The 21572-nt window shown below is 45.7% G+C and overlaps 1 protein-coding gene, 1 long non-coding RNA gene and 2 other non-coding genes across 4 annotated transcripts in view; 2 read left to right on the top strand and 2 right to left on the bottom strand.

Annotated features, from left to right (window-relative positions):
- The window catches only part of LOC118080102 (L-amino-acid oxidase-like), a 22857-nt gene extending 14295 nt beyond the window's left edge, over window positions 1–8562 (top strand). Inside the window, exons 3-7 of the mRNA XM_088662690.1 lie at window positions 69–181; window positions 3094–3295; window positions 4572–4640; window positions 6411–6547; window positions 7683–8562. Coding sequence (XP_088518816.1) covers window positions 69–181; window positions 3094–3295; window positions 4572–4640; window positions 6411–6547; window positions 7683–8562 — 1401 coding nt within the window. The remainder of the gene's footprint in view (window positions 1–68; window positions 182–3093; window positions 3296–4571; window positions 4641–6410; window positions 6548–7682) is intronic.
- Window positions 5343–21572, bottom strand: LOC148687012 (uncharacterized). Its single transcript, XR_015948304.1, has 2 exons — window positions 21193–21572; window positions 5343–9900 (listed from the first exon to the last, which is right to left on the bottom strand). It is a non-coding gene; the product is annotated as an uncharacterized LOC148687012 (long non-coding RNA).
- Window positions 11972–12082, top strand: TRNAL-CAA (transfer RNA leucine (anticodon CAA)). The gene is made up of 2 exons: window positions 11972–12009; window positions 12037–12082. It is a non-coding gene; the product is annotated as a tRNA-Leu (tRNA).
- Window positions 19957–20044, bottom strand: TRNAY-GUA (transfer RNA tyrosine (anticodon GUA)). Its single transcript is given in 2 exon segments — window positions 19957–19992; window positions 20008–20044. It is a non-coding gene; the product is annotated as a tRNA-Tyr (tRNA).

Below are 21572 nucleotides of genomic sequence, written 5' to 3'. Positions count from 1 at the left end.
ACATTGTTCAGTGGAGGCGTTTTGCAACCACTGCAATTATAGTTCTTCTTTGCTCCCACCCCACCCAGGTGACAATTCTAGAAGCCAGCAGCTGCGTGGGAGGCAGGATCGAGACTTACCGTGATCCTGAGGGGGGCTGGTATGTGGATTTGGGCCCGAGGCACCTGCCTTTCAGCCATAGGTGAGAAGGGGCAGTGATATTCCCATGGTGGTGTGTGACTGATAACATTTGATGGGGGAAAAGAGAGTTGGTATGACAGCCACCATCAAACAGAGGGAGGGCTGTCACATAGGAGGTGAAATGAGCTTGTTTCCTGCTGCTCCAGAGGGTAGGGCCTGAACCAATGGATTCAGATGGCAAGAAAGGAAATTCCGACTAAATATTCGGAAGAACTTTCTGATGGTGAGCTGTTTGACAGTAAAAAATCTCAGAAGGTGGTGGACTCTCGTTCATTGTAGGTTATTAAGCAGAGGGATTCTTTAGCAGTGATTCCTACATTGCAGATTACCCTTGGGGTCCCTTCCAACTCTACAATTCTGCAACTCGATGAGAACAAAATCAAGAACAAAACTGAAATGAGTCTGATGGTAAAATGCTTGTCATCATGTCATACCGCATGTGCAGAGATGGGAGGCATTGTAATTTTAGGGGACCCTGTGGTCACAAAATCTTAGGTTGGAAGGTACCCCAAGGGTCATCTAGTCCAACTCCCCTGCAATGCAGGAATCTCAGCTAAAGCATCCATGACAGATGGCCATCCAAACCTCTGTTTTAAAAACCTCCAAGGAAGGAGGATCCACCACCCCTCGTGGGAGTCTGTTCCACTGTCAAACAGTTCTTACTGTCAGAATTTTTTTTTCCTGAATGTTCATTGCATACTTTATTCATTCATTTATTTGCATCTGTCTTTTCTCCACCTTTTCCTCCAATGAGCTCAAAGGGGCCTCCATGGTTCTCCCCTTCCCCATTTAATCCCCACAACAACGCTGTGAGGTAGGTTAGGCTGAGAGGCAGTGAGTGGCTCAAGATCACCCAGTGAACTTTGTGGCTGAGTGGAGATTTGAACCCTGGTCTCCCAGGTCCTAGTTCGACACTCCTATCCATTACACCACATTAGCTCTTCCGCACTACAACTTCCCCTGCATGATCAAAGTCAGCAGAAGTGGAGTGTCCAGATTCAGAGGGAGAGGGCATGTGCTGCTCTCAGTCTCATCGTGTCCCCAAATGTAGCACCTTACCTTTGCCTCATAGGAATGGATGACAGCCATTCCCCCATATGTCAGGATGCAAAGGTACACTGACACAACTGGGTAGGAGTTGAACCTGTGCCTTATCTCTTGCTGATCCCGGCCATTATGAATTCAGCCTTTTTGTTTCTGGGGTCGTGCTTCTTGGTCATGCTAGAGTGTGACAGAATATTTGGAACCAGCTTTTGGGAAAAAGAGAGACAGACAGACAGACAGACAGACAGACAGACAGACAGACAGACAGACAGACAGAAAGACAGAGATTGCTCCAGCAACAGGCCATAGGATTGCCAAGTTGCAAGCTAGAGATAAAGGTAAAGGGACCCCTGACAATTAGGTCTGGCCGCGGACGCCTCTGGGGTTGCGGTGCTCCTCTCGCTTTACTGGCCGAGGGAGCCGGCGTACAGCTTCCGGGTCATGTGGCCAGTGTGACTAAGCCGCTTTTGACGAACCAGAGCAGCGCATGGAAACGCCGTTTACCTTCCCGCCGGAGTGGCACCTATTTATCTACTTGCACTTTGACGTGCTTTCAAACTGCTAGGTTGGCAGGAAAGCTAGAGATATTCCCCCTTTAAACAAAGGGGAACAAAGTTAAAAGGGGAAGGTAGAGATATTCCCCTTTTAACTTTGTTTCCATTCCTGAATCAGGAGACAGTTGGGGCTTCCCCATTTTGTTTTCCCCTAGTCTTGTCGTCCACACCCTTTCCCACCTGCTGGGATCCAGCTTGTTACAGCAGGTGTGAGACGAGGGTGGATAACAGGGGTGGGAGGATAATGGGGGCGGGGGAGAAGCCACATCCATTTCATCTCCTGCTCCAGCAGCAGAATTAAAAGGCAACTCTCCAGGTTGAAACCTAGCCAGCGACTGTCCAGTTCTGTGGGAGTGGGAAGCTCCCAGGGGAAGTGATTTCAGCACATTGGACAGCTCCAATGAGTCCTGCTAAGGCAAGCGGCTACCTGAAATGTTGTCTGTGCCGAGAGCTAGTACCAATGGAAGCCTCATGTGGGCTGATCAAACCTGGTAGGCTCTGCCAGCCTAGAGGTGCTGGGTGGGTAGTTAAAGGGCCCTCACCTTATTTTAAAGTCTTTGGCTTCTGGGAGGTTCGGAAGACAGAGATACTGCAGGGAATGGTGGCAGACATGTGTTGTCAGAAGGCCTCTGGTATGTTTGGGATTGCTTTGGGATTTGTTTTGCCTGTCTATTGAATTTATATCCTGCCCTTCTTCTAAGGAATCCAGGGTGGCAAACATGTATACCATTTAAAAACAGGAACAAAGAGAAATGCTATAAAACAGATCAAAACATTCTAAAAAAGAATTAAAAACATCTAAAAGGTGTTACAATTTTAAACCTTCTAAAAGCAACTGCAGTGAAAAACACACATCCATCTTGAGATTCCCAGGAACAGTATTCTTCAGACACCAAATTCCTGTGTAAGCAGGAACCTTTTCAAATCCCACTTTGACGATGTGTAGCACATTCCACAACCTGGGGGCCACCACTGAAAAGGCCCTGTCATGGATCTGGACCAACCTGTGAATGAGATGCTGGTGGTTCTTTGAGGAAGTTTCCTGAACCCTTTCCTTGTCAAAGTTCTCTACCCTATACAGTAAAGTCTGTGGTGGGACATGGGCCAGACATCAACCCTGGTACACTGTGGCAATGGAACAGGAGGCACAATAAGGGAACGAACTATGTAGAAAAACTAAACACATGAAATCAAAGACTAATAGCATAATAAACACACCCCTTTATGTTTAATACCCATTCTTCCCATCTGTTACCACCCTTCCTCCTACTCTTCCCCTCTGATCCGCCCACTGGCTCTCTCTACCTCCATGCAGAATTGTCCGGGAATATGTTGCAAAATATGGCCTGAAATTAAACCATTATTCAGATGGCAATGGCAACGCCTGGTACCTGGTGAACAATATCCGAGCCAGAGTCAAAGAGGTGGAGAAGAATCCAGACATTCTGAGATACCCTGTAGGTCCCTCCGAACGTGGGAAGTCTGCTGTGGAGCTGTATTACGAAGCGTTGAAACCGGTGAGTTTCTTTTTGTAAACCGCTTTGAGGTGTTGTTGTTGTTTTTAAACCATCAAGCAGTGTATAAATTTTATGAAATAAATGAGATAGTGTGTGCCTACATATGTGTTTTTGTGAACACAGTTGCCATCAGGTTAGCAGGGAGCCATACCAGACTGCCTGAGGGGTATCTGTGCTGCTCTGCTGCAGCAAAAACTGCCAAGAGACCAGTGGCATCTGAAAGACATTTTAGTGCGGCATCGGCCTTTGTGTGCTAATGTCCTCTTCATCGGATGTGTGAAGTGTAACCCTACACACACACACACACACACAAACACAGGCCCGTAAAGGGACATAGTTGTACACAGTGTTGCCAGAGGGAAGTGAAATGTAAGAAGGTCCCAACAGTGACAATTCAATTAGAGCTAGAACTTCTCTAAACAGGGCTTCCTTCAGATGTCTTTTCAAAATCACATAGCTGTGACTGTTTGACATTTGATGAGAGGGCCCTCTACCAAGAAGACCCTCTACCTGGTTCCCTGTAACCTCACCTCTTGCAGTGAGGAACCACCAGATGGCCCTGAGAGCTGGATCTCAGTGTCTAGGCTGGACAGTGCAAGTGAAGATGCTCCTCCATGTATACAAGGCTGAAGCTGGGTTTTTTTATGTTTAGTTACAGGTAGGTAGCTGGGTTGGTCTGGCGTAGTTGAAACAAAATAATCCCCCCCCAGTAGCACCTTAGAGACCAACTATGTTTGTCATTGGTATGAGCTTTCGTGTGCATGCACACGAAAGCTCATACCAATGACAAACGTAGCTGGTCTCTAAGGTGCTACTGAAAAATTTTATTTTATTTTATTTTATGTTGTAAACTATGCGATTATTTGGCTGAAGGGTGGTATATAAGTCTAACTTAATAACAACAACAAGAATAATAATTTAACCTTCTGTTCAAGCCAGCATGGTGTAGTAGTTAAGAGCAAGTGGACTTGTAATCTGGTGAACTGGGTTCGCTTCCCCGCTCCTCCACATGCAGCTGCTGGGTGACCTTGGGCTAGTCACACTTCTTTGAAGTCTCTCAGCCCCCCTCACTTCACAGAGTGTTTGTTGTGGGGGAGGAAGGGAAAGGAGATTGTTAGCCACTTTGAGGCTCCTTAAGGGGAGTGAAAGGCGGGATATCAAGTCCAAACTCCTCCTCCTCCTCCTCTAAACCTGAGGTTGATGGGGAGAAAAGGAGGACACGGTTTGCCATTCAAGGATAGTCCTACAATAACCTGTCTTTGTTTGTGCCCATCAGATAGAAGAGGACTTGACGAGATCAAACTGCAGCCACGTGCTTGAAAAATACGATGCCTATTCTCTCAAGGTGCTCAGTTCTATGGATATACGTGGGTGATATTTGCTGTTTGTGGCACAGATCTGCTTCTCCCTCTTTTTATATATATTACATTACTTTGTGGAATTGAGAGCCACATTTGATGTTACACAAGACATGGAAATGGATGGTGCTTTGCTCTTCCTTGTAGCAACGTAAAACAAATGTTGTGTCCAATGAAAGATCACTGTGATTTGCATCTCTCCAGCCCCACCTCACTTTACTGGCTGTCAGGGTGAAGGGGTGAAGAAAATGCACGTTGTTGGAAATAGCAAAGGGACACAGAGCAGTGGCAGTTCCATGTCTGGTTTGGCACTTTTAAGTGCAGACCTCTCCATTCATAATTCATATGAGTCTGGTTACAGGTAGGTAGCCGTGTTGGTCTGGATCGAAGTAAAATAAAAAAAATCATGTATAATCTCATTATACATGATAAGCGATCTTCAGCCATCTCAACCCTTGCTTTTTCATGCAAAACCATTTGCAGTCGTTTGCGGTCATCAACAGCTATCAGTCAGTCAATCACCCATTTCCACCACCCTTCTGAGTGATCCCCCCTCCCCATCCCCACCCCTCCCCACCCCTTCTCTACATAAGTGCCTGGAAACTTCCATTTCACTGTATCTGAAGAAGTGTGCATGCACACGAAAGCTCATACCAAAATAAAAACTTAGTTGGTCTTTAAGGTGCTACTGAAGGAATTTTTTTTATTTCATATGAGTCTGTTCTGGCCAAACTAAATGACAAGCCCAAGTTCATTTAGGTTTGCAAAACCTTGCATTTCTGCCACCAGGGGGCAGCAGAGTGCCACCACGTGTATAACGACTGCAATTTTAAAAAATGCCTGTTTGTTTGTTTAATTGAATTCGATTTAAACATTTTTAAACATTCAATTTCAAAGTCTAGAGTACAATTTTTTTAAAGTCTGAAATTTGGATTTTGGAATACAACAGTAGAACTCATGCATTGAGAAGTGGGATGGAAAATTGTTGAGCTTTTGAAAGGAAAACTCATCATTTGAGTTTTGACATTAAAACGTGTATGTTGAAATTTGGAAAAAGGTTTTCAAAAGATGTCAGTTTAGTTATTTTTAATTTAGAATATACGACAGTCTTTGAATTTTAGGCAAATATGCGTTTAAGCCAGGGGTCCCCAAACTAAGGCCTGGGGGCCGGATGCGGCCCAATCACCTTCTAAATCCGGCCCGCGGACGGTCCGGGAATCAGCATGTTTTTACATGAGTAGAATGTGTTATTTTATTTAAAATGCATCTCTGGGTTATTTGTGGGGCCTGCCTGGTGTTTTTACATGAGTAGAATGTGTCCTTATATTAAAATGCATCTCTGAGTTATTTGTGGGGCATAGGAATTCATGCATATTTTTTTTCAAAATATAGTCCGGCCCCCCACAAGGTCTGAGGGACAGTGGACCGGCCCGCTGCTGAAAAAGTTTGCTGACCCCTGGTTTAAGCTCTACCAATATTTCACATTCATATATTCCCCCCCCCAGCTCTTATTTATTTATTTAATAACATGTATATACTGCTGGAGTGTAAAAGCAAAAGGAAACCCTCAAAGTGGTATTTACGTCTCTGAGCAAAAAGCAAAACAAAAGCCTTGTCACATTGCAGCCAATAGAGGGAAAGAGAATCTATAGGACACAATGAGTTCAAATTCCACAGATTTTCACCTTTCAAGAGAGTGGACTGTCTCCACTTGAGTTCAGCCATATTATTCCTCATACACTCTGCCACCTTCACAGGCATATCTGATCGAAAAGGGAAATCTAAGCCATGCAGCCGTCCGAATGATTGGAGACCTGATTAACCTGAGCGCAGAGTTTTCCCGCAGTTTCACTGAATTCCTCCGAGAAGTTTTCCTGTTTACCCGTGAAAAGAGGTAATGAAGGCCGGTTGCATAGGTGCCGGTTCCCTGAGGAAAATTCCCCATGAAGGGGAATTTCCTTTTCAGTAATCTGCTAAACACGTGGGAACGGGTAGAAGGATCAGAGAGTGTGGAGTCCCATTCCCCTACCCTCATGCGTGGGACTAATGAGCGCACACCCTCCTTATCTTTTGCACCACAATAGCTCATAATTACTGCAATGCGTTATACGTAGGGCTGCCTCTGAAGACGGTTCGGAAACTTCAGCTGGTGCAGAATTCAGTGGAGCAAGACGGTTTGAGCATATTACACCGATCCCGGTCCGACTGCACTGGCTACCAATTATTTTCTGGGCCCAATTCAAAGTGCTGGTTTTGACCTATAAAGCCTTAAACAGCTCAGGATCGCAATACCTGAAGGACTGCCTCTTTCCATATGAACCTACCTGGACCCTGAGATCATCTTCTGAGGCCCTCCTTTGTGTGCCTCCTCCTTGATAGGTCCGGAGGGTGGAAACACGAGAACAGAGCCTTCTCTGCAGTGGCTCCCATCTGTGGAATGGTCTCCCCCGGGAAGTTTGCCTGGCGCCTTCACTATATACACCTTTAGGCACCAGGCAAAAATGCTCCTCTTTAACCAGGCAAAAACGTTCCTTCTTAACCAGTCCTTTGGTTGACCTGATGGACATCCCTATATCCTTTTAAAATGTGGCTCTTTTTTTGGGAAGGGGGGGTGTTATTGGGTTATTGTTCCTATTTAGATTTTATTTATTGTGATCTTTTCTGTGAACCACCCTGAGACCTGCAGGTATAGGGCGGTACAGTGGAACTTTGGTTCTCAAATGGCTTCCTTGATGAACAAATCGGCTCCTGAACGCCGAAAACCCGGAAGTAAGCGTTCCAGTTTTTGAAGATTTTTCAGAAGCCATACGGCTGATGCAGCTGTCGACTATTGTTTCGGGTGCACCTGCACCAATAGGAAGCCAGGCCTTGGTTTTCGAACGTTTTGGGAGTTGAATGGACTTCCAGAACGAATTAAGTTCGAGAACCAACATTCCACTGTACATCAATTCAATAAATAAATAAACACACACACACTCTCTCTCTCCTGGTAGTTGGATGAGCATGTCTAGCAGAAATGACTTCTCCAGCCTTTTCTTGATCTCCAGGTATGATGAGATCACTGGTGGGTTTGATATGCTGCCCAGGGCCATTCACCAGTCCCTCCCAGCTGGCGCAGTGATGCTCAACAGCACCGTGACAGAGATCCACAGAGAAGGGGACACAGTTTCGGTACTCTACCATCCTTCCAGCTCCCTGGAGTCGTCAGGCACCATCCTGGCTGACTACGTCATTGTCACATCCACAGCAGAGGCCACACGCCTCATCCGCTTCCACCCTCCCCTCTCGCCTGCCAAGACCCAGGCACTCCGTTCTCTGCGCTCCACGGGAGCCACCAAAGTGGCCTTGGCCTGCGCTAAGAAGTTCTGGGAGGAAGAAGGGGAAGAGATCTACGGTGGAACCTCCACCAGTGACCTGCCCTCCAGGATCACCACATACCCCAGCCGCAACTTCTCCAGCGGCCTGGGGGTCATCCTGGGCTCCCAGACTTACGGGGACGACTCGGAGTTTTTCACCCCCCTCAGCCCCCAACAGGCTGTCGAGGTGGTTCTGAGGGACTTGTCCACGATCCACCGGCGCCCCCTGGAAGAGCTGAGGCGTCTTTGCAGCAGGTGGGTGGTCAAAAAATGGAGCCTGGACCCCCACGCCATGGGGGCCTTCACCCTCTTCAGGCCTTACCAGCTGAGCGAACACGCAGAGGCCCTCGCCCGCAAGGAGGGGAGGGTCTATTTTGCCGGAGAGCACACGGCTTTGCCACATGGTTGGATTGACACGGCGATGAAATCGGCCCTGAGGGCAGCCAGGGATGTCCACCGGCACGCAGGGGCTCAGGGCTGTGGTCATGAGACAGGCATTTTTGGTGATCAAGGGGGTGGCTCGGAAGTTGTAAACCTCCTTGATCCGTTGTAAGGCTATGCCGCCTTGAAAAATTCAGAAGCAGTGAGTAAATAAAGGTGACTCATCCGAATCTTTTTCATCAGTGTTTCAAAACACATGGAATATTATTCTGTAAGCCCTTGGGAAATGGTTTGCCTGCTCTTTTAATTTGCCCCCACTCGGGTCTTGAATATGCCTCTACCTCTGAGTCCACATCTTCAGTTTCTGCCAGCCAGGTGGGGATCTTTCAGATGTGGCTTTGCAACACTTCGAATTTACCTCCATCGCCCTTAGTAATGTTATCACATATCACATAATCAGATGTGTTTGGCTACGTAACACAATAGAGGTGTCATGCTCGCCAATTGGTTGGGATCACCCATGTGACTCATCTAGGAAGTGTCACCGTCATTCTTGCATGCCTCACTTGTTTGCTGTAATATCACCAGATACCAAATTTGTACTAGCTAAGTGATGACATCCTGTTCTTGCTTTGACCCCTGATTGGCTACTCTATAGACCCATGTGCCCAATCCAGGGCGGAGAAAGCATCAGAAAACTCTCTGCATGTGAGTGTGTATCAAGCCACTGCTGTGGCTGTAGAGACTGTTACAGGAGAGACATGTTTTGTTGCAGCCAGGGCAGATGAAGGTGTCCAGTTGTGCTGTGGCAGGTGTTTCATGTCATATCTTCTTTCTGCAGTCCTCCCAGCAGTCATTCCTCCTCTGGTCACTGCTGTTATGCATCAGATCACATGAAAACGAGCACTTTGGGGCTTGCATTTTTCTCTGCCATTGACGTCGTATCTTCAGTTTCTTCCAACCTTGTCAGAGGTAGTCCAGATGGGGCTGTTGCACTAATTTATGGTAGGTGTAGCTTTTCATTCTCATCCAGGTAAGCTGTCAAAAGTTATCCATCTAAATGCCTAAACAACACCACCCTTGGGTTCTGTGCATCTGTTTGCTCTACAAATGACATTGGCCACATCACAACATTTATTGCACCATGGGGAGTGTTGTGTCATGGGTGACATTGTCCAGCTCAGCATCGATAGATAGGTTGCTGGTTATGGTGGAAGCCAGGTAGACAGAACCACCTACCACTTCAGATGTCCCAGGATGCTGTTGATCTTCGTCAGGCTGATGGTAAGGCCAAACTCCCTGCAGGCTTGGGTGAAACGGTCCATAAGTCTCGGCAGAGCTTCCTCAGAGTGTGCTGTCAAGGCTGCGTCATCTGCAAACAACATCTCTCAGATAAGGACCCGCCATACTGTCAAAGTCACATTTTACAGATAAAATGAAGAACTCTGGAACACTGACACATTCTCTTATTGTGCATGATGGTGAGGGTCTCTTAAGATTCACTTTAAATCTGAAATGAAAAATGGAGAGAGAGAGAGAAATAAAACCCAAAAAGTTGTTGTTTTTAAAAGAAGAACCTACAGGCACCTCCTCTTGTGGAATGTTTAAAAAGTTAACCTATTAAAGAAAACAGTCAACTTCTTGTGAAGGTTTCGCAAAAATGTGGATCAGTTTGTTTTATTTGGGAATCCCTGTGTGCTCCTTTAATTATTTTAAGTTTACAAAGCTCAAGAGCGTGCTCAGAGTCTCTCAGCAGTTAAGGCCTAACTGATCTGGAACACGTTGATCCTGTGTATGCACTCTGCCATAATTACATGTCTCAGACCAAGCTCTACTTGTATATAAGCCAACCTTTGCAATAATAATAATAATCCCCACAACAGCAAGCTGGGAATGATCTTCAGCTCAGTGGATCTGCATGCAGACAGTACTACGTAGGTACAATTGATGCTGGCATGTCCAGGTTGAGCTGGGGATGCCCTCCATCCAAAATCTTGCCGAGCCCTGCCAGTCTGTGTAGACAATATTGATTTAAATGGACCCAAAGTCAAACAGCCTATGCTCCACAAGGTGGTCCACTGGAAATCAGAGCGTGGTTTATTGGTGGCCTGCTTTCTGCTCACTGCTGTATTCTGCTCAGTGCATTATTTCCCCAAGTTTTCCTTGGGAAACACAAAAGGAGATTCCCTAGATTACTCAATAACCTGTGATCGCCTTATCACCTTCCGTCTTGGGTGGTGAAAAAAGTCACATGATAAACGAGGCTCTGCATAGTTTCATTCCATTTCTGGTTTCCCAGTATGCAAGTATGTTGTCTGGCATCTTGAGAATCTTCTTTTGTTTATAGTTCTTTAAAAATAACCAACAGTTGTCAGGGAAGGCTCGAAAATGTTTGGGTTGCATCTAGGAAGAGGAAGCTCAGGAAACAAGTGCAAAAGGGGTTGTGCAACGTTCACTGTTTGGGGCAGTGGGGAGGGGGGGAACTCCAAGGATTTGTGCCACTCTATGCTGCTGTTCAAGGGACGCGGGTGGCGCTGTGGGTTAAACCACTGAGCCTAGGGCTTCGATTGGTGGTTCGAATCCCCGCGACGGGGTGAGCTCCCGTTGCTCAGTCCCAGCTCCTGCCAACCTAGCAGTTCGAAAGCACCTCAAAGTGCTACAGCGGGAAGGTAAACAGTGTTTCCGTGTGCTGCTCTGGTTCACCAGAAGCAGCTTTGTCATGCTGGCCACACGACCCAGAAGCTGTACGCCGCCTCCCTCGGCCAATAACACGAGATGAGCACCGCAACCCCAGAGTCTGTCACAACTGGACCTAATGGTCAGGGGTCCCTTTACCTTTTTATGCTGCTGTTCACACAATCTTGCAAAGCTCACCCGACTGCTTTCCCTCCCCAAACTGAGGAGTCTTTTGATATGGTCCCCATTGCTTATATTTCAGCTGGAAGCAGGGAGTGCCTTGCCTCAGTGAATTAACAGTGAGGCTCTGGCTCCTTCCCCACTCGGCCATCAAGGAAGGCTTAGTCCATTGCAGCGGTGCTATTTAAAAACAGGGAAGTGAAACTGATAAAAGACTGAGGACCATCTGTGCAATGCTGCTAGTGGGATAGATATGACCTTGCAGATAAATAAAGCACATTTTGAAAAGGCATTCGTGTTTATTGTTGCTTTATTACACCATCAATGTGCATATCACTTGAAAGCATAACAGGACAGTCCCTGCCCCCAATGAACTTACAATCTAAAATTCAACATCAGAGAAGAGGCAATCTGTGCTGGAGGCCTTGTGTAGACCGTGGAAGTCTCTCTTGTTACAGGTACTTAGATTCTCAGCAAGTAATGGAGATTTGGGAGTTGTGCTTGTAACAATGAGCTTACAATTCTAACTACAGGAAGGTGGCATAAGTAAGGTCATTGTAAATTGCCCCTATTCCAAACTTGGTTCAGAGACTCCTACTGCCAGCTGAGACAGCTGGTGAGCATGGATCAAGCTGGGCCCTAGGCCACATGATTCAGTCTTTCCTTGTCTCATTCCGCCCCCCATGCTTCTTTGGGGGGATATATGCTGGTGTAAGTCATGCTGTGTCAGGATGGCCGAGTGGTCTAAGGCGCCAGACTCAAAGCTCATATCCTTCCCAGGCTCTGGGTGTTCTGGTCTCTGAATGGAGGCGTGGGTTCAAATCCCACTTCTGACACATCCTTTGGGATGTGGGTGGCGCTGTGGGTTAAACCACAGAGCCTAGGGCTTGCCGATTAGAAGGTCAGTGGTTCGAATCCCCGCAACGGGGTGAGCTCCCGTTGCTCGGTCCCAGCTCCTGGTTTAGACCACAGCGCCACCCGTGTCCCCTGACCGCTTTTCCTTAGGTTCGGACATTCCTATTTTCATCAGAGAAATGTTGAAGGGTGTTGTGTACTGAGCTAGGGTTCTAGAACAATAGGCAGGTAGAATCCTATAATGCAACAACCAGATTTGCCTGCAGGAGCAGCCCAATCAGGCCCCAGGAAAAAGTTAATCAGCCTATTAGGTCAGGAGGATCCTAGAATGCAACAACAGTCCAATCAGACTCCAGGAGGGAAGCCGAGTCAGCCAATCACACGGGACCCATTGTGTAAATAATGTACATATATAAAGCCTGAGGTTCGGGGAGGGGGGTTCAATTTGCTCAGAAAGGGTATGGCATAGGTCCTGCAGTTAGGATTCCTCTGTTATAATATCTGAATGGTTATGGGTTATTCCCCCATCCCTGATTTACATGGATTGCAGAGCAACTGTACATGTAAAAACCAGCTCCTGGAAGGGCTTCTCTGAAAGACGAACGTGATGGGGAAAGGTGCCAGATGGCTGTTGGTGTTACATCAGCAGCTAAGAACCCAGGAATCCTGCTGGATATTCCACACAGCCTCGGAGGACTGATTTGATAACGGGATTTTTGTAAAATGAGCCACCGTCTAGCTGATTGCACCTCTCACAAGGCTCTGAGTTGCAAACCTCAACTGACTTTTAACAAGCTTCCGCAAACCTCTGGGAGATCAGGAGGCACCCTTGCCAGTCACTGGGGGAATTAACATTATCAATTATCTTGCTAATTGCTCCCCCACAATGCAGGTGCCCTGTTCCCAAGGCATCGGCCCTCTTACTGCATCTTATCAGAAATCAAAGAGGCACAGGTAAGCTGTGATCATGGGAGGGAGAATTCTTGCATCTCTGGTTGTGTTGTGATTATGCAACGGTGACGTTCCAAAAGCTTGACATTTCTGGTTCTACCGGAATGTCGCAGCTGAAACGTCGGGCGTTACATAAGGGCCTGTGAGAGTGCATCAACTGTTCCACAAAAGACCAATGTTGAGAGGAAGGCGAGTCAGGGCAGCTGACAGAGAGGGGAGCCAGGAACCAAGGGGACAGAGCATTGGGGTGGCAGAGCTAAATAATAAAAACAAAACGAGGCATTGCTCATGCAAAGGCCCCTGTTCCAACAGGAAGCTCTTCCTGTCTGGGTGGACCCAGTGGGCAGCCAGAACTGCCCAGGAAGAGCTGCAAGCTGCAGTCATCATCCTCAGTTATTTGTATGCTGCCTTTCCATTGGAAACCAATCTCAAGGCGCCTCCCAGCACTACAAACTTTACCTAATTCACTAGCCCCTCTTTACTCTGCCCTCTGACACTTGAGATTAGGGTTGCCAGACTCAATAGAGGACAGGACTTCTGTGCCTTTAATTGCCCTGCTCTCTTTTGAGTCTGGGAACCTTAAAGAGAAACCAGCAGACCCTTTGTTTAATTTCCAAGCAAAGGGTCTGCCAGTTTCTCTTTAAGGTTTCCAGACTCAAAAGAGAGCAGGGCAATTAAAGGCACAGAAGTCCTGGCCTCTATTGAGTCTGGCAACCCTACTTGAGATGTACATCTTTTAGGAGCCACCCAATACTTGTGACCGCAATTTGTTGAAACCGATTTACATGTTGTCTTCTAAATTGTCGCGGCATGCCCTGGGACCTTAGGGCAAAGGGAGTGTGAGAAATTAATCATAACAACAACAGTGACAAGACAAGTCAAAAAGGAAAACAGCTGTAAACAACAGGCTAGTGAAAACTCATATTAATAAATATGCAGTAAGATCGGGCAGTCCACCAATCATCTGCTGGAAAGCCTAACGATAAAAATACATAATCCAGAGAGCAGCAAAAGAATAAATTAATTAAAAATGCATCCCTAAAATTGAGTAAAGTAAATAACCCCATGATGGTACCCTGAATGGTAGCAATATTTGTAGGTGGAGTCAGTCAAGGCCACACCCTCCCAGTCCCAGGCCACAAAAGCAGGGAGGAGGTCACAGCAAAAAAGGGTCTCTGGCACCTTTGTCAGGATCCAAGCATTTCCCCCTCCTCTGGTTTCCAGCAACTGGAATTGGACACATTACTGTCTTTAGCTGTGGAGGCAGAGCTTAGCCATAATGGCAAGTAGCCATTGATAGCCCCCTCCTCCATGAATTTGCCTTAATTTTTAGAGAGCCATCTCAGTTGGTGACCATTGCTGCCTCCTGTGGAAGTGAGTTCCATTGTTTAACTGAGCAACAAAGTACTGTCCTTCCTTTTCTTTCTCCAGAAGCTTCTAACATTCAGCTTCATGGGATGCGCATGAGTTCTAGCATTAGGAGAGAGGGAGGAGAAATTTTCTCTATCCCCTTTCTCCATGCCTGCATACCTTTATGAACTTCCATCTTGTGTCACCTCTTAAAAAGGTAAAGGGACCCCTGACCATTAGGTCCAGTCGTGACCAACTCTGGGGTTGCAGTGCTTATCTCGCGTTATTGGCCGAGGGAGCTGGCGTACAGCTTCCGGGTCATGTGGCCAGCATGACCAAGCCGCTTCTGGCGAACCAGAGCAGCACACGGAAATGCCGTTTACCTTCCCGCTGTAGTGGTACCTATTTGTCTACTTGCACTTTGACATGCTTTCGATCTGCTAGGTTGGCAGGAGCTGGGACCGAGCAACAGGAGCTCACCCTGTTGTGGGGATTCGAACTGCCAACCTTCTGATTAGCAAGCCCTAGGCTCTGTGGTTTAACCCACAGCACCACCCGCGCCCCATGTTACTCACCTCTTTTCTCCACCCTAAAAAGCCCAAAACATTGGCCTTGCCACTCTCATCGAGGTTGCTACCATTTAAAGAAGTGCATAGGAACCTGCCTATACTGAGCCAGGTCATTGATCCATCTAGCTCAGTATTGTCTACACTGATTGGCAGCGGCTCTCCAGCATTATCAGACAGGGAGCCTCTCCCAAGCCTACGTGGAGATGCTGGGGATTGAACCTGGGACCTTTGGCTTGCAAAGCAGACGCTCTACCACTGAGCTAACCCCAACCCTTCACTGTTTGGTTGGATGCAGTGGGATTCACTTCTGAGTAAAGCATGCCTTGACAGAATTGGGTTGCTGCATATAGCAGCAGCAACATTTCCCACTCCTGCCCTCTTACCCCATCCAATTTATTTTGTGTTGCTATTTTAAAGATACTGCAGTATTGCGCTGTCTCCTTCAGAATCTCCAGTGCTCCAGGGCAGGGCAGTCTTCCAAGCACTATTTGAGCTACAATACATCCTCCTCTGTAAATTGGCATTCCCATTTCCTCCCCTCACCCAATCTTTCAATAAAGTTGTCAACAATTAAAATTCTGGGCTGGTCATTTCAGAGCCTCAGTGTCTGGGCCTATAAAATGGGCAATAAAACTATCGCCCTAGCATGCCAGGGAAGTTAATTAGCTGATGTGCAGACGGATGGAGACAGAAATAGCTGTGAGTTGTTATTATTGTGGTTGCTGCCTCTTAAGTGAACTAAAGGCCAAGGGTACCGATCCCTTTTGTGGCATTCCACAGACGTGATACACGAGGGAAGCATTTCCGTCCTAGAAGGAACTAAACAACTTAAGAGGAAGTTTGAAAGCTACAAATCGGGTTCCTTTGAAAACAATGATACATGCAAGGTACATAATCAGAGACATGGAAATGACACCATTCTTACGCTTATTATTGATGGCTGTGAAGCTTAGCGAAAGCCAGGGCATTCCAGGGATCTGCCCCCCAGACAAACACAACCCCTTCCCATATTGCACATCTGAAGAGCCCTGCTGGGAACCTGAGGGTCACCTAGGTCAACATCCTGCAATGCAGGAATCTCTTGCTCAATGTGGCTCTTGAACCCGGAGCTTAACAGCGACATACTCAACCCAGATGGAGCATGTCAGTTGTGAGTCCCAAATTGCAGTCTGTAGAACTCAAAGAGTGATATTAAGACTCAAGTAATTATAATAAGTGGTAGTAGTAAGGTTACTGAATTGCAGATGGGGGAAGGCAGGTCTCTGTCCCAAGGACAATACAATTTATACATCACCAATAATGTGGGGTGGTGGGGGTGAGGCAAAGTTTGAAAAAAGATATATGGGTACAAAGTACTCTTAATGCACTTAGGTCTAGTTTCAGTTGTGGGTGATGACTAGCCGATGACTTAATGAACAAATTTGAGGTGAGATATACTGTAATACGAAGACAGGAGTGCCTGGCGTGCTATGGTCCATGGGGTCACGAAGAGTCGGACACGACTAAACGACTAAACAACAACAACAAATACTGTAATACTTGTACAGTGGTACCTCGACTTACGAATGACTTGACTTACGAATGTTTCGAGTTACGAACAGAGTTCAGTCCGCCATTTTGGATGCGGTTTAGATAGGATTTTTTCGACTTATGAATTTTTTAAATTCCCCCCCCCATTGGCTTCGACTTATGATTTTTTTGACTTACAAAGGTCCATTCGGAACGGATTAAATTCGTAAGTCGAGGTACCATTGTATTATCATTTATTCTTCCCTTCCCTTGCATAGAAATAGCTTCAATTGCTAAATCTTGTCACTTTCACTGTGCATTGTCTGTACAGTATTGGGTTTGAAACTAGTTACAGGTAGGTGTATCTGAAGAAGTGTGCATGCACACGAAAGCTCATACCAAAATATAAACTTAGTTGGTCTTTAAGGTGCTACTGAAGGAATTTTTTTTATTGGGTTTGAAACTGTTCAAGACATGAGACATTGTTTTTAATGGTTTGCATATAGATGGAGTGGTTTTTACTTGTTTTTTTTTTACTGCATATATGGAATGGTTTAAATCATTTATACACATTGAATTATTTTTTTATATGGGATTGTTTTAAAAGGTAGAATTGTTTGTGCATATATGGGATTGTTTTTAATTTTTTTATTGTTGGTGTTTCTGCGGGGAAATTGCTTTGAGATATTTTATGGGAAGTGAAATCAAATAAGTTTTTTTATATAAAAAAATTCACCACCTCCTTTGATTAGATTTCATATATCTTAAGTTCCACCCTGTTTTTGTAATGGTAAGTTGTTTTAAACAGTGTTTTTAATATTGTGTATTATTGTGTTTTAATATTCATGTTGTGTTATAAACCACCCTGAGACCGAGGGCAGGGTAATAACTTGTAATAACAATAAAAATAATAATAGCCTCTGACATTGCAACACTCCTTTCTCTACACTTCCTGTTTCTTCTCTCCAAACTCTCTTCTCTGCTTTGAATTCTTTCTTTCCCTGTGTTTATACACCACCTTTTAACAGCACCAGTAGCTTATTAATGCTTTAAAAAAAAGTGGGACATTCTATTCATGGATCTCCTGTGGCACACCTGGTTTAGCCCTTGAGGTTGCAAGCCTGAGGGCAGGGCCCATGAGCTATTTTTGTTTGATGAAATGCACCTCGCCTTTGTGAGAGCTCCGTACATAAACAATAAGGAACAAGAACAAGAATTCTAATGAAAGCAGTGAAGATGTTTGAAGAGGGGGATCATAGGAGAGATGGAGAGATAGCTGGATAATATCTTCTTGTATCATAAAAAAAAGCTTTGATCAAAGGTATGCCTTTTTAAATTAAAGGTTTATATAGAAGATGACTGCTGGACTCAAATCCCTATCATCATTTTTTGTGCAGATCTCATCCATTCAGGTAGATGCTGGGAGATGTGCTTCATGCAATAAAGCACACCTTCATTACCTACCCCATGGGTGGGCAAACTAAGGCTCGGGGGCCAGATCTGGCCCAGTTGCCTTCTAAATCCGCCCTGCGGACGGTCTGGGAATCAGCATGTTTTTACATGATTAGAATGTGTCCTTTTATTTAAAATGCATCTCAGGGTTATTTGTGGGGCCTGCCTGGTGTTTTTACATGATTAGAATGTGTCCTTTTATTTAAAATGCATCTCTGGGTTATTTGTGGGGCATAGGAATTCATTCATTCCCACCCACCCCCCAAAAAAACATAGTCCGGCCCCCCACAAGGTCTGAGTGACAGTGGACCGGCCCACGGCTTAAAAGGGTTGCTGACCCCTGACCTACCCCCTCTCCAAAAGTGGGTGCATGATAACAAATAACAACAGCCCAATAGCACAAAGGTGTGTTGTTGTTTTAATAAAATAAAATAAAACATCGGCAACACTGAACAGATTCACACAGTACATGCTTAAAATGGATTGTATTTTTTTAAAAATAGAGAAAGTAAAAGAAGCAGTTGGGGGGGAAAGATTGATAATGGTAACCATGGAAGGGCGGAGAGGAGTCGAAGGATTCAAGGAATCCTAATTGATGATTTTGATGTTTAATGTTTGAACTCAAATTTGCAATGTAATTTTTTTTAATTTTTTTTTTAAAGAAGAAAAATATTGGAGGAACCCACTGGGAAAGTGTGAGATAAGTGGCGTGTGGTCAGTGTCTTAGGTAGACTAGGCTAATCCCCTAAATCTTCTCCTGCTGCCTCCTTCCCAAAGCCCAGGAAGCTTCTACCCATCTTAGGTAGGCACGGTGCTCACATGTGCAACATCATTTTCCTCCACCCACCCATCACCCTTGCAAGGTTGTACCTCTGGCCCCAACTGTTCCCCTACAAAAAAAAAAAATTCACTGCACGCCCACTGGAGATAATCATCATGATCAGGGGTCAGCAAACTTTTTCAGCAGGGGGCCGCTCCACTGTCCCTCAGACCTTGTGGGGGGCCGGACTATATTTTTTTTTGGGGGGGGGGAAATGAACTAATTCCTATGCCCCACAAATAACCCAGAAATGCATTTTAAATAAAAGCACACATTCTACTCATGTAAAAACACCAGGCAGGCCCCACAAATAACCCAGAGATACATTTTAAATAAAAGGACGCATTCTACTCATGTAAAAACATGCTGATTTCTGGACCGTCCGCGGGCCGGATTTAGAAGGCGATTGGGCTGCATCCGGCCCCTGGGCCTTAGTTTGGGGATCCCTGATCATGATGATAATCACCATATAACATCTGCACACATTTTGTGCAAAGAAATCAGGAGAAATTGCCTTAATTCATCTGCAACGAGCCCCCTCCATTCTCCTCTTTAGACTGAAGCAAACTGCAGCCAAGGCTTATTAATTTAGCTAATTGTTTGCTGATGTAATTTGTGTCCCGCATCTCAAATACAGATTTCTGTTCCCTGGCTCAATATGTTCTCTATCATAAACATATTTTTTCTCCCTTTAAAAAAGAACGAGGAAGAGTTCTGTGTCATCTGAAAGCTCACATGCCACAGCAATAAAGCGCGATTGGTACAGTACTTATGAAGGTGGTTGTTGTTTTATCGTGCCTGAAAAAGTTTCAGAATGTCAAATTCTTAGGGAAGCTTTTCATGTTTAATAGATTACTGCATTTTAATGTTCTGTTCTGTCGGAAGCTGCCCAGAGTATCTGGGGAAACTCAGCCAGATGGGCGGGGTATAAATATATTATTATTATTATTATTATTATTATTATTATTATTATTTCTGGCCTGGCTACCACATAACACATTTGCACGCATAGCAGAATATGCACCTTGCAGTTTGCAGCTTCTGTTTTGGATGGTAAAAACTGCCGATGCCCAACTCACCTTACAAATATAATTAAACGGCACACGGCATGTTCAACAGATTTTGCTATCATGCTGCAGTTTTGCCTCAACCGCCCCCTCGAACGCATCCTCAGCCTTTGTCCCAAGAAGCAGGAAAACATTCCTCCTTCGAGCCGGAATCGAACCAGCGACCTAAGGATGACTACAGTAGTACTCTACAGTCCTCCGCTCTACCAGCTGAGCTATCGAAGGGGTGATGGGAACCTTCTCTGAGTCATTCCTTTTCCCTTTCAGTTTGTGGCTTGCCTAATACTGACAGCGCACGTAGCTCTTCAGTTTAATAATCTGGCCTTGACTCATTTCCTTTAGAACTCCATGTTAATCAGCAGCTTCCACTAGGGAAAAAAAAAGGAATTGCCCAAAGGGTTGGCTGTTGTCTTGCATGTAAGGTTTTTGTTTCTGGCCATGCTAATACAGGTCACACATGATCTCAGGCATCTACGCATACACAAATGTAAACACAGTCCCCTTCCTCACCTCATCAGCTGAGGAAGAAGGGTAGACAGGCCCCTGATTCTTGAGACTATCAATATGGTGAGTGGAGAGATGTGTGTGTGTGTGTGTGTGTGTGTGTGTGTGTGTGTGTGTGTGTGTGTCCCAATGCTTGTCATAGTGCTGTGCTGGGAAAATGAGGTTTTACCCTCTCTGTTCAGCTCAGCACCACAATGGGAATGTGCTGTCTCCACTTGCCACTGCATTGTTTGTTTGTTTCACTGGCAACTAACTCCTCCCCCACCAGAAAATTGGGTCGGTGAAAAGTGAGCAGCTGGGGAAAGGTCAGTGGCTCCCAGTACGTTTCCGAGCACAATTCAAATTGTTGGTGCTGACCTTTAAAGCCCCGAACGGCCTCAGCCCTGTATACCTGAAGGAGCGTCTCCACCCCCATCTTTCAGCCCGGACACTGAGATCCAGCACCGAGGGCCTTCTGGCGGTTCCCTCACTGCAAGAAGTGAAGTTACAGGGAACCAGGCAGAGGGCCTTCTCGGTAGTGGCACCCGCCCTGTGGAACGCCCTCCCATCAGATGTCAAGGAAATAAACAACTATCTGACATTTAGAAGACAACTGAAGGCAGCCCTGTTTAGGGAAGTTTTTAATGTTTGATGTTTTATCGTGATTTTAATATTCTGTTGGGAGCCGCCCAGAGTGGCTGGGGAAACCCAGCCAGATTGGTGGGGTATAAATAAATTATTATTATTATTATCATTAGCCCTCAGACCGGCACCCCTCCTTTGTCCCCTTATGTGGTGCGACAGTCAATCCCACTACAAAACTCCTCAATATTATACTTACTAGCAAAATTGCATTATTATTATTCATTTATATAGTAATAAAAGCATACCTTCATCCAATAAAAGAAGGGAGAGAGGTAGGGGATCCAAAATCGCATCCTCTCAAATATGGTTCATGGTCTCTGAATCCAAAGTTATCCTCTAGCATATGCAGTCCGTATGTCCACATACAGATTTTCAGGGGGCTGTCTTCGATAGTGATAAGACATTAAGGCCAGCAATTCACCAGACAAATGAAGGCTTGGACTCCTTGTTGCAGAACTGCAGGGTCGTCCACCATCAGGGCCCTCCATAGCCCCCGCCGTTGGCCAGCTGATAATTTCCAAAGTGCAGGACTAGTGGGAAGAAACTCCTTGCTTGGCTTTGCTGATCCAGTTCTGGATTCTGCTGGGCAAGCTCCCCTGCCAGCCCAGCCCATCCTGTTCCTACT

This window comes from Zootoca vivipara, chromosome 2 (assembly GCF_965207765.1).
Source record: "Zootoca vivipara chromosome 2, rZooViv2.hap1.1, whole genome shotgun sequence".
NCBI lineage: Eukaryota > Metazoa > Chordata > Lepidosauria > Squamata > Lacertidae > Zootoca > Zootoca vivipara.
This window is presented reverse-complemented; position numbering and strand designations above follow the sequence as displayed.